At 35.5% G+C, this 12,462-nt stretch overlaps 1 protein-coding gene across 2 annotated transcripts in view; it reads right to left on the reverse strand.

Moving 5' to 3' along the window:
- PLEKHH2 (pleckstrin homology, MyTH4 and FERM domain containing H2) overlaps positions 1–12,462 on the reverse strand; it is a 94,813-nt gene that overhangs the window by 17,358 nt on the left and 64,993 nt on the right. For both annotated transcript variants that reach the window (XM_054567233.1, XM_054567224.1), the window contains exons 17-24: positions 11,442–11,621; positions 10,151–10,259; positions 9,789–9,901; positions 8,273–8,452; positions 6,282–6,379; positions 3,771–3,952; positions 2,707–2,858; positions 796–893 (exon numbers count right to left, since the gene is read on the reverse strand). In XM_054567233.1, coding sequence (XP_054423208.1) covers positions 796–893; positions 2,707–2,858; positions 3,771–3,952; positions 6,282–6,379; positions 8,273–8,452; positions 9,789–9,901; positions 10,151–10,259; positions 11,442–11,621 — 1,112 coding nt within the window. The remainder of the gene's footprint in view (positions 1–795; positions 894–2,706; positions 2,859–3,770; positions 3,953–6,281; positions 6,380–8,272; positions 8,453–9,788; positions 9,902–10,150; positions 10,260–11,441; positions 11,622–12,462) is intronic.

The following is a 12,462-nucleotide window of genomic DNA, read 5'->3' on the forward strand; positions in this document are numbered from 1 at the left end:
CTTATGAACACTCTTCCCTGCCCATTTTCATGCCCCCACCGCAGCCCTGTTCAGACCTTGACTTTCACCGTTCCCCCAAAGCCTCCTGATGTCTCCGGCTATAGTCAGGCTTCTCGTCTTGTGCCCTCACAGAACCACACTCTTCTCTTTCTATTGAATGATTAATGACTGTCTTCCTCATTAGCTCATTATTTCTAAAAGTTCAGGGATTGTGTTTGTGTCTGTTTTTATTATTATTTTATCCAGAGCATCTAGCTAAGTGCCTGCTTATAATTGAAGCTCAGTAAATACTGAGAGATAGAGAAAGAGAGAGAGAAAGAGAGAGAGAGAGGGAGGATATGAAAGAATGAGAATGAATGATAGGAAAAGGAAAATAAAAGGAAAGACTTTTAAAAGTCTTGGGTAACTTAAATATTTCTTCTTACTACAGATCTGTAGTACTGAGTCTTTATGAAAAATGTAGTAATAGTGTTCAAGAAAAATTTGAAAGTGAAAAATTCACCCTAAGACAGCAGCTATTTTTTCCTGTAATTTTCTTCTAATCTTTGTCCAAATGCATATTTTTATAAAATGTAATTATTCATGACATTAAGAGACAAGAATTAGAAATAAAATTTTATGTGACCATTTCTTCCTGAAGTACAGTTATCATTCATAGAAAAAATATGCAAATACATTGAATGCACTTTAAGAGCCTCAAAATAAATTTAAGGCTCTTTAGTAGGAAATTAAATTGTAGATGCATAATTTGAAGTGTATACTCCTACTTTGGTTTTTGGCGATGGTATTACACACCTGTTTTTATAAGTTAGACGAACAGTTCTCGTACCTTCCCATTTCCCAGGCTGCTGTTCTTTGGAAGCCTGTTCCCACTTAGAAATAATGTCACAAATCTAGAAGGAAAGTGAAAAATGGAGATTTATAATACTTTTCATATTGGTATATTTTGAAGACAAGCATGTCTTACATTGAAAAGTTTCCAGTTAACATGATCAAAACAAATGGACTGGAGCTTTTTGTTTCAAGCTAAAGTGCAGCTCTTGAGTTTAGGATTGAATTATAAATTGCCCTTTGGTCCACTTATCCCTTTGGACACACATTAACTTTGGACAGTACAATACATTTTTTTTATTCAGAAAGGAATCTTAATGAAGGCCTGCATAAGACTGGAAACAACAAGATTCCTGGAATTTTTTCATGATTTAGTCACTGAAGAAGCAACTTTTCTACCTTCTGAGTTTATAAAGATTGAAGTCATACCAAAGAAATCTGGAATACAATCTTAAGATTCTTTGATTGGTAAAGAACAAAAATTCTTCAGGAATCAAATAAATGTTTGTTTATTTAACTGATCATTTACAGAAATGTAAGTAAGTTTTCAAAAATATGTGGTAAAGTTATTTACCAAAGCCCCTGATATTTACTCAGCTGGCATCAGCCCACAATGCTAGCTTATCTCCTTGAGTAATTTATTAACAATAGTGTTCTAGGAATGTCTGTCTCAAAAATTCACATTTGGATTTGTTGAGTTAAACAGGATATACTTGGTGCTGAGGAAAAAAAAATAAATTGATTTATCTAGATTTCTCAATATGCAGTAGAATATATAGGCAAAGAGGTATGGAGGAAAACCGTTATCTATTAACTGGCATGCCTAATGAACTACGTATGAGCTCTAGCAGTGTTCTGTAGAACCCCACACAGCCCGAACAGGTTGTTCTCCAAGTGGAGCTAGGCTTTGAGAGTTACTGATATTGCATATGCTCTAAACCTGTAAGCTATTACTTATAAATCTAGTTCTTTCCCTACTCTGCTCCAATTCTGTCATCTCCAATCCCAGAAATACCTTCACCTGTAACAAGGCACTTATTCCTAAGGGCAATCAAGGACCACATCAAGCAGGGAAAGGGGCCAGATCCAGCTCTAGCTGTTAGTTGTAAGTCACTTCCAGCTCTGGGCCTCAGTGTCCTCATTTGCAAAATTTTGTAATTCTCTAAGGTTCCTTTTGGTTCTGTAATTCTATATTTCTAATTGTTGCCATCATTAGAAACTTTATTAGTTATTTTATTGAAAATCTTCCAATTCTGTCTTTGCTCATGGTTTTCCTTATGTCTTCATTTCCACAGATCTGTTTTCTACCCATTCTTCAAAACCCAGTTCAGATCTTCCCTAATTTCCATTGTTGGGCTTAATTTCTCCCTCTGTGGAACGTTCACAGCACTCTTAAAATATTCATCACTTTCTAGTTTAAAGTTACCAGTGTATAAAGCTGCTCTCCCCTAAGCAAATTATAAGCATGCTGTGGGCAGGGGCTATTTCTGAAACTTCTTTGTATTTTCCACAGAGTCCAATCCAATTCCTGGGATGCAATAAATAAAATAGTTCAATAAATGTTGCTGAGTGAATAAATAAAATGGAAGGCCATTTTATTAGAGCTTCCACACCTCTACCATATTACCCTAATATTTAGGATATTATTACTACTATTAATCCTCTAGCATGACGTGTGTGTGTGTGCGCGCGCGCGCGCAGATTTTATATTAAGAATTCCATGGCTTCAACAAAGTATTGCAAGTTCTTTTACTGTGAAGATTAGATTGTTTAATTTTTTTGAAAACTCCTGAACTAAACTTGTTGCAAATAGCAAATGGTAGTAGCTTCTTTGCTGTTTGCTGGGTGTGCCTCCTTAAAAGAACTTGGTTTTACCTTGATGTTTCCTTGAAGACAATGCTCTAAATCCCTGCCAGAAGGATCGTCAGTGAACAATGCAAATCCAGACTGTGCTGGCTTCCTCATTCCTGTATCCTGGTTCAAAGTATTCAAAAATTCTTCCACTGTAGTGGATGCGTCGAATCCAACTACCTAAATAGAAATAACAAAATTGTTCTCTGAATAAAAAGGTATGCACATTTCAAACTTCGATTTCAGGAGGGAAACAGGACATACCCAGTGCATGATTAATGATGCCCTACATTTATCTGGGTGCTTTAACTTTTTCCCCCCAAAGTGCCACTGGAGAAAATTAATGTCTTTAGTCATTAGCTTGCTGTAGGAATTCAGAATCTTGGCTTCAGCCAAATAACAGGAATTCAAAATAGGCAGATCATTTGACAGCTGTAAACATTTTGCACAGATATTATGCCTACCCATTAAAAGCAAACCAAGAGCTACAGTGCAATATGTAATCTTCAAGCAGATGAAAAAAAAATAAACAAGAAATGACCTTAAAACAAATGAACTTTTATGTATTTAATATTTGTTTCTTTAATAGGCAGTTAAGTATCTGAGTTCTGTGATAAAAGGCGTATGGCTACAAAGGTTAATCACTAGCTTTGGAACATGCTTGCTTCACTTAATAAGCGAGTATCTAGATCTGAGAGTTGGGAGGGCCCACATAATTTTTTCCAGATAATTCCTGAGATTTGGAGACTTTAAAGAGACTGAACTTGCACACACCCAATATCAGTAATCATTTCCTCATCTAGCAGGTGAACTGGTGACCTCAACCGAAGTATTTTTGTTTTTCTCCATCAGAACTGTAAAGGCAGGGAAACTTCTCCCTTATTTGGTTCAGTATAGATTTGTTTTCAGTGTGAATCCTTTTTAGCAAAGCTGTTTCAAAACTCAGCTGTTCTGAATTCATTTGCAAGTTTACCACGGCCAACTGCTGACAAAGGTAGGCAGACAGTCTCATTTCTCAGTTGTCCAGAGTTTATATTGTACATAGGACTCTAGGCTAAGCATGTTTCCTTCCGGGTAGAAAGTCTAACCTACCTGATAGATCCCATTCATGAAGTGCACAGGGATACTGAAGGGCAAAGAATGATGATAAGGATTTCGAAGAAGGGTTGAAAGAATTTCCATTCTTGAGGGCCTTGCTTCTCGATCTCCATTTTGTTGTGTTCTTTCTACACATCGCTGGCAATAAATGGCATATTTTCCAAATTCTGTCCTATAACACAAAACTTAAGGTAAAGCCTAAGAATAAATTTAATTAAGACAACCTAATAATATATAAAGTCATTAAGAAAGCTTTCCTTGGTGTACAGTATTACAATATACTATGCTAATTCTGACAGCGATTTTTCTCTTTTCATGATAGTATTAAACCTTTGTTACTTTTCTTATATTCTAGCTTTTCTTCCTTTTTTTTTGGAGGGACACAATTCAGCTCATAATATGACCCCCTACTGCTGTTCGCTGTACCTCCCAAATAAACTACTTTCACTCAAATTCTTATCTCAGGGACTGCTTCTGGAGAAATTCAAATAAAAGATATCAAAAGATAAGGACTCTTGAAAAAAACAACCAAATCACCCCTAATATACTCTTAATATTCACACTTCAGGCCTTTTGCCTTGTATTATTGGCTTTTTACGCAATCTGCTCGCAGTGATGGCTGGAACTATGCTTTATTGTCTTCTCATTGCTCTTCGGGCAGTGCCTTGGATGCGATGTTGCCTGATTAGCTCAAGTCAATGACATCAGTTCTTGTTTGTTGTACCTTCTTAGCTTTTGCCACTGACTAAATGAAACTTTCCCACAAATCATTCTTCATCTTTATCATATTATTATAGTCACAATATGAATTTAAAAATACCAGTCATTATATAGTCGGTATGTGGGGGGACCCAAAAATACCCGACTTTTTTTATAAAAAATTGTGTATTTTACTCATATTCTTACATGTTTAAACTTCAGTCACTTTCAAAGTACTCTCCATTTGATGCAACACACTGAGGTGTTTTCTCCACTGCTCAAAACAGTTTGTGAACTCATTGCTTTTGATGCTGTTTAGTGCTTCTGCTGTTTTTTAGTTTCACCTCTTCCACATAGCCAAAATGTTTTCCCTTTGAGGACTTTATTCATCCAAGCACACAAAAAAATAGTCACTCGAGCAAGATTGGGTGAATGGGGCGGGGGGGGGAACACAGGGGTCATGCTGTTTTTGGTCAAAAAACTGCTAAACATGCAGCACGGTGTGGACAGATGCACTCGTAAATCACCCATCATAAAATGGGTAAACATGTTGGAAGAGTCTTCAAACAAAATTCACTGAAGCCAAACGCAGATTCTCACAACACCAGCTGGTACACTGACACAGATAGGTTCCTAGAACACTCACCTAGCAGGAGAAACGTCTACTGCTAAGGGGCCCGCCCTCTGGAAGATAATTCCAGGGTTTTTTTGGTCCCCCCACTTGTATAGTAATTATATTAACAAATGCAAAGAAAATACCTGTATAAAGAATAGCATAGTTCTTAAGAAACACATGATGTAGCAGAGTTCTTGTTTGAAGAACTTGGAGGTTAGTGTTTGACTGCTAACCAAGGTAAGAAAATATCTTCAAACAGAAATATATGTCCTCTTTATCTATGAAACATGAGTGTCTTAAAAGATGTTAAGCATTAAACAAAACCACTGGAGTAAATCAATGTAAAAGCTGGATAGAAATCTCATTTGTCCTCATTTGTTATATATAATTTTTACTCTCTTAATAAAAGCAGACTGATAACACCTCTAAATATATTTGTATTCAAGTGTCTACTCGGCAGACTTTAAAATGTCACCCTCTGGTGCTCTGGGTGATCTGTCAGTGATTGCAACTGAAGTCACATGACCTTGATCACAGAGCCCCCAAAACATATTAATAACTAGAGAATACTTATCTACTGCTTCGAAGTTGTTTTTTTGTTTCTTTCTGTTTGTTGGTTTGTTTACCTTACTCACAGAGTCTATTTAAGTGACCCAATATGCAACTCTTAGACAAAATGACCCTGGTAACCCTTGGCTGGGTGCCCTGGGACCCAGTGTAGAAAGCCATTGTGACAGCTGGATTTTAAATGTCTTTTTACAAGGAAATAAAAAGTCTGCAGAAATTCAAATACACATAAGTATAAAAGGAGGGAAGACCCTCAGGGAAGTTTTCCATGTAAAATAATTCAATGTGAAGAAAAATAGTCATAGGGAAAACTAGGGAAACAAAATGGTTGCTGTTAGAACAATAATACTAAGTCATTCATACTTGAAATATACACAGACCTTTCACTTAAAAACTTTGTCAGATTTCAAGGTTTCATGGCAATCTTCCATAAGAGATTTCACATAACAAATGAAATATTTTCCAAGCTCCACATAAATGATAACCAAAGGTTCCCTGTACCAACATTTGTTTCACACATTCTTCTACAAATGTGCCAGGCAGATTTCTAAATACTTAGGATTTATTGTAGACTTTCGGAGGCCACATAAACGGTTCTGCTGACTAGTTTTCTGCACACCTGGAATCTGCATTCCTCTTTAGGTGGAGCCTGAGGAGCCACAGGAAAGGATGGTGGGGGAGGAAGAGCCCAACGCAGAGCGCCAAGAGCTGCCAGGCCTGGGCAGAGAGAAGCAGTGCAGGTTAGATGCCACATGGCAGAGATCCGAATCAGAACCTGTTTGACTGGCAAAGCTGATAGTCTTTCCTTTTTTTCCCCTCTGTGGTTTTCAAGGTTTTGTTTATTTTCGTAGTGGGTAGCCTTTCTTGACTCCAAATGTGTCCGCTTCTTCCATGTATACATTATATTCTTAGCGCATTTATAATACATAAAAACATTAAAAAGCCACATTGGGTCAAGTCCATAATCCATCTAGTTATGCATAGAGTCATCTACAACTAAGATACCAAAAGACCTGTAGATATGGTAATCCATTTGACATCATACTCAAAGAGTAGGAATCCTGCTTTTTTGTTGCTGTTGTTCATTTATGTATTTACTCATTCATTGAAATGTAAGTAATGGCCTTGAGAAAGGGCAGATTGAAAAATAGTAAAATATCATATACCCCAAAACAAAACCAATCTACTTGCACATGCTTATATATACATACAAAAATAAGGGGCAAGTATATAAATATTAATAGAGATTAGGTAACAGGATTATATGTGACTTTTCCTTTTCTCTATTCTTTCCTATTTTTTATTTTTATTCTTTGCTATTTTAAATTGTTTTCCATTAAGCAAGTACCGCTTCAACACTTTTTTAAATGCTATATGAAAGAGGAGGAGGAGAAAACAAAGCATTGTCCTTGTTCTTTTTGAGTTACCTACAATCAAAAACCGTTTTAAGTATAACCAACAGAAGGAACAACTAACTGCATGGGAGTCAGGGAAGAATTCACAGGAGAGATGTTGCTTGGGGTGGACTGTAAAGTCTGTAGGTGGGAACAAAGAAGGGGGATCCAAGGAATAGGAATAATGCCAGATGTAAGGCAGAAAATAATGCAAAGACAGGGTGTGTTTCAAGAATCAGGCGCTCTTATGCCTTCACTGAGTGCTGGAGGCAAGATGTACAAAATGAGGTGGAGAGAGGCTGCTGGAGCCAGAAAATGAAGGGCACTCAATGCAAATGAAGCTTAAACTTCAGAATCCCTCTCATGCACAGGCCCTTCTGTGTAAGGTCCTGGGGGAAGCCCTATCAACTGTGTTTACGTATGTTGTGACATACGGTCATATGTTCTTTTAAAATGTGGAAAAGGAGTACAAATTACTAATTGTATAAGCTCCATGTCCCAAAAAACCTGGATCCACACCTAAGAGTCCCGTATGATAGGGCAAGAAATTTCTATTTTATCCTGTAGTTAACAGGAGTCAGTGAGCAAAGATTAAAACAGGCATTCACTGAGGAGTAAACATAAGTGACTAAAAATCACCTGAAAAATATACTTGGCTGCACTCATAATTAAAGAAATGCATTGTAAATCTATAGTGAAATACCATCTTTTACCTGGAAAAACTTAAAAGAAGAATTAAACTCAATATTATTGAAGACATAGGGAAATTCTAGAGACGGATTCCAAAAAAAAAAAATCACTGAACTTGTACACAAGATTTAGGTTCAAAGATGTATACTGCAGAGGTATTTATTATAAGAAAAATAACTGGGAAAAACTAAATGTGTAGTCATTGATATTGATGCATCCATTAATGTTTTGAAGAATGCTGAAGAACATAGGGGAAATAATTATGTTTCATAGTTTTAAAACATTAAAGTGCATGCTATAACCCTACTAATATGAAAAATGTGAGTGCATAAATATACGCACATACATTTCTACAGAAACATATAAATATATAAATAAACTGCAAGAATATACATCAAAATATTAATAGCTATTTTTCTTTTTCACACTTTCTCTACTTCCCAAATGTCTATATTGGATATGCATTATTCTTACAATGAAGACAGCAACATCACTTTAAATTGCATGTATATGTATCACTATATACCTGCAATGGTCCTGGTTGATTCTGTGGCTGTCTTCGTCTTGTCTGTTTAATGAGCTGACAGCAAATTTCATTCTGTAGCTCAGGATGTGTCAGGCAGATCTGCAAAGCACTTTGGGCTAGAGATACGTGGTAATCAATTGCAGGGGAGTCAACTGCGGCATTTATAAAAAGCTGGCAGGTCTGAATTAAGAAAAAAAATTATATACTCAAGGTGATGAATGATTAGATTTATTCTGCATGAATTATATTGATTCTCTTCTTAGTAATAGCTTTTTATTCAAATGGATGAAAAAGATATATTACGGTAACGCTAATCAAAAGAAATCCAGAGTGGCTACATTAATATCCGACAAAGTGGATTTCAGAGCAAGGATTTCTGCCAGAGATAAAGAGGGTCACTTTAAAATAATACAGGCAGGTCAGTTCATCTAGAGGACATAAAAATCCTAAATGATTATGTACTTAACAAAATATATGAAGCAAAAACTGATAGAACTGCAAGGAGAAATAGAAAAAATGCACAATTACAGTTGGAGATTTCAGTACTCCTCTCTTAATAATTGAGAGAACAAGTAGACAGAAAATCAGTAAGGATTTAGAAAACGTGAACAACACTATCAATCCACTAGACCTAATTGATAAGCAGAACACTCCCCCCAAGGGCAGAATATGCGTTCATTTTAAGGGTAGACAGAACACTAATGATCTCTGGTTCACCAGACTATAAACTTCATTTAAGAACAGAAAATGTGTCTTATTTATCTTTTAATTCTCTGCACAGCATAGAGTGACAGAACGAATGTTTAATGAATGAATGGATTTAAAATCTGATTAAACCCAACATCTATTAAGAAACATTAAAGTGTTAATAAACACCAGTGGTTGACTTTAGTTATTGTGTCGTTATACAGTAGGTAAGTCCTTATTTCTTCTGAGGACAATATAATGAAATAAATTTAGTTTCTACTCTAAAGCATTGCTGCCCAAGCACGACATCATGAAATAATCAATGAAAAACTATTTCCAGCATTAAATTTTATCATGTTAAGAAAGTACCTATCACTCTATTGGGAAGAGGAGGTGCCAGGAACTGATTGATAACAGAGGTGAAATAAGGAATGGCACAGCTGAAAGCCAGGCTTCAAGAGCTCAGGAGTTTCTAATAGAAGGTGAAGAACAAGAATCGGAGAGGAGCGCTGGAGAACAAGGGTGCTGACCCCTCTCCAACACTAAGGCAGGAGTGAGGGGAGAAATCTCTCCACCTGAGAGGGTAATGGGGAACTGATTCTTCTGCTATTGAGTCTCACACTGCCCAAACTATGCATAGTTCACTTCGGGAAATCCCAAATCCTCACTCAAAAAGCACGTTAAATTCGCCTGATTTTATTTCAGTAGATTTTCTTAATAAATAATCACATTTAAAATTTCCTTAGAAATAATAAAACTTTATATCCTAAATTATTTTTTATTTTCCAAGTAAAATTTTAATAACCTGTAACTCCACATAAAATCGTACCTTAAATAATTTAATAGCTTCTGTCTGTAGAGCTTCAGAAGGCAGTGTGGTCAGAGGGGAAACAATTCCTTCCTTGCTGTGACACAGCGTAGGGTGTCTCCATATCTGAGAGGCTAATGGCAGAATAAAATAGGGGCAGAAAACAGAAAGACTCGCTTATTTTGGCATCCATTTATTAGCCCTTAGAAATTAGCTTGTTCAGGCCCAAGAGCCACAATGAGAATCCTGGCTCATGACAAGTAAAGCCAGTGAAACGGTAGGTACATTGCTGGGAAATGAACCCACAAAGTAAAAACTCCATTAGGTTAAGGGGGTTAGGGTCCATTTCATAAACCATAAAGCCTAATATGTTATGAACTTACAAGGGTCCCCTTCAATATTTAGCAATTTACAAACGAGTTGTTCAAATTCAGTTCCAACATTTATATTGTTACTTCCAGCTGCCACAGTCAGATGATAAAGCCAAGTGTCCTTAAAAACAAAACATATTAATAGAGATGTTAACCAATATATAATTTTTGGTGACTTAAGGAAAGAAACTAACTTGTAAAAATAGTAGAAGACTTTGACACTAAAAAAAAGACAACTCTTTAATTTTTAAGTAATAACTAAAAGCCACTTATTCAAACAGCTCTGAAGCAAACTCACTTGAATGGTGCTCATAGTACATTTTCACACTGTTCACATTTTTATTATTTTCTCTAGATATTTCTTAGAAAAGCGTGATAAAATTAAGGAAAGTAATATGATGTTAAAAGACTAGAATAAATACAGTGAGTTAATACCTCTATAAGAAATACAATAAATTCACACTTAAAATCTGACTCCCAGTGCAGAGACAACACACATAAAATACTTAGGAAATCCAGAAAATTTAAAGAAGAGTGATACCAAGAATGAATTTACCTCAACACACTAAGGGTCACATAAGAAAAGCACATGGATAATATCATACTCAATGGTGAAAAACTGAAAGCTTTTCCTCTAAGATCTGGAACAAGGCAAAGATTCAATCTTTTCTACTCTCTTTCTTATGTTGCCTTTTTATTCCAAGATCAAATAAAGGTTCTTTAAAAAATTATTTCATTTAACTCTTTAAATTCACCTGAAAATTATTTTGCAATATGTGTGAAATGACAAACTAAACTGTCTTCCTAAATAGCCAATTTCCTCAATATATAATGAACACAAAATACTGTGTATTGAATAATCCATTACTTCCCCATTAATCTATATGCCTCTTTTGTCACAAATTTTTATTTTATATTATATTAACTTTTATATTTTTATATATGACTACATATATATAATACATATAACAATTTTGTTGAAAATGAATAAAAAATATAAAGTGGAGGCCTTAGATTCACCCAAAAAAATCCGGTCTGAGACATCCATATTTTAAAAATACGGTCCCTTTATTCTATACTTTCATGCAATATTTTCAGCCTTAAGACCACTTTTATTAATAGAATTGAAAAATGACACAATTAAGGCTTGTTTCCAGGGATGTAAAGAATCTCTGAAAACAGAGTTGAAAGTCTTCAGCAACGTTTTCTGCCTTGTTTCCATTTAAGTGATTTGAAAATTATTTCTAGTACTGTAACATTAATCTACATATCATTCTAAAGCAACCATTAAGTTCTTACATACCTTTTCATGCTTGGATCCAATTAGGAGGTAAGTTGGACCTTGGTCTTTGGGATGGATCACAATGGTATAATGTGTGGATAACAGACTTCGCCCACTGGCTTCATAATCTTCATCTGAATCACAGGATCTGTCAACCTCTTCAACTTTAGCCTCCCAGAGTTTGATCTGACCTAAAGGAAACTAAAGTAAATATTAGTGACTGTGAGGAAGGCACTTTCTAAATCTTTTCCTAGTAAAATTTTTCATATCCCTTTCATTCTTACCTTTATAAAGCATACCTTTTTAAAAAATAAATGCCTAAAGGCAGTTGGATTATCCACATTGTTACAAAAGCAATACTCACAACAAAAATACTGTATCCAATGGTAATATAGAACAATGTGAATGCTAGATATTTAATTTTTGTCAAAAATGCAAGAAGCTACTTTACCTAGTCAAGCAATTATGTAACTCAGTCAGACTATTCACTTGACTTTTCTTCCCCTGCAGAGTTGATTTGATTAAGGTACTGGGTCAAAACGCCAAGTGCAGACATAGCCTCAATACTACTCATAGAAAAAGCGACATGATTATGGAGCTGGTACAAAGACATGTGATTAACTATCACCCTAAACCCCAATAAAATGAGCAGTGTTCTGTGAAGGTAATTAGTAACATACATAAAATAGCACAAAATAATGCCATAATTTCTGCCATTTTAATTTAAGGGTAAGAAAATCTTCTTTAAACTAATGCACATTATATTTACCTACTCTTTTATTGACAAAACCAATCATGTTTGTTTTGTTGAATATTCAGTGTATTTGTTTTAAAGCATTTGCTTTAATTAAGTGCATTTATCCCAGGAAAATACACTATCTGCTTCTGACTAACAGCCTCTAAAATATCCGACCAAGTTCGCCACTGCAGTCTGCTAATGTTTGTTCTAACTCCAAGAACATTTACCATCGTACATTTTCATGCTCAGGCTCAGGGCTCAGCGCTTGTGCCCTTTTTCATCCATATTCACATGGGGGAGCGC

The sequence above is a fragment of the Pteronotus mesoamericanus genome, unplaced genomic scaffold (genome assembly GCF_021234165.1).
Source record: "Pteronotus mesoamericanus isolate MK-2021 breed Mesoamerican mustached bat unplaced genomic scaffold, CSHL_Meso_final contig_101, whole genome shotgun sequence".
Classification (NCBI taxonomy): Eukaryota; Metazoa; Chordata; class Mammalia; order Chiroptera; family Mormoopidae; genus Pteronotus; species Pteronotus mesoamericanus.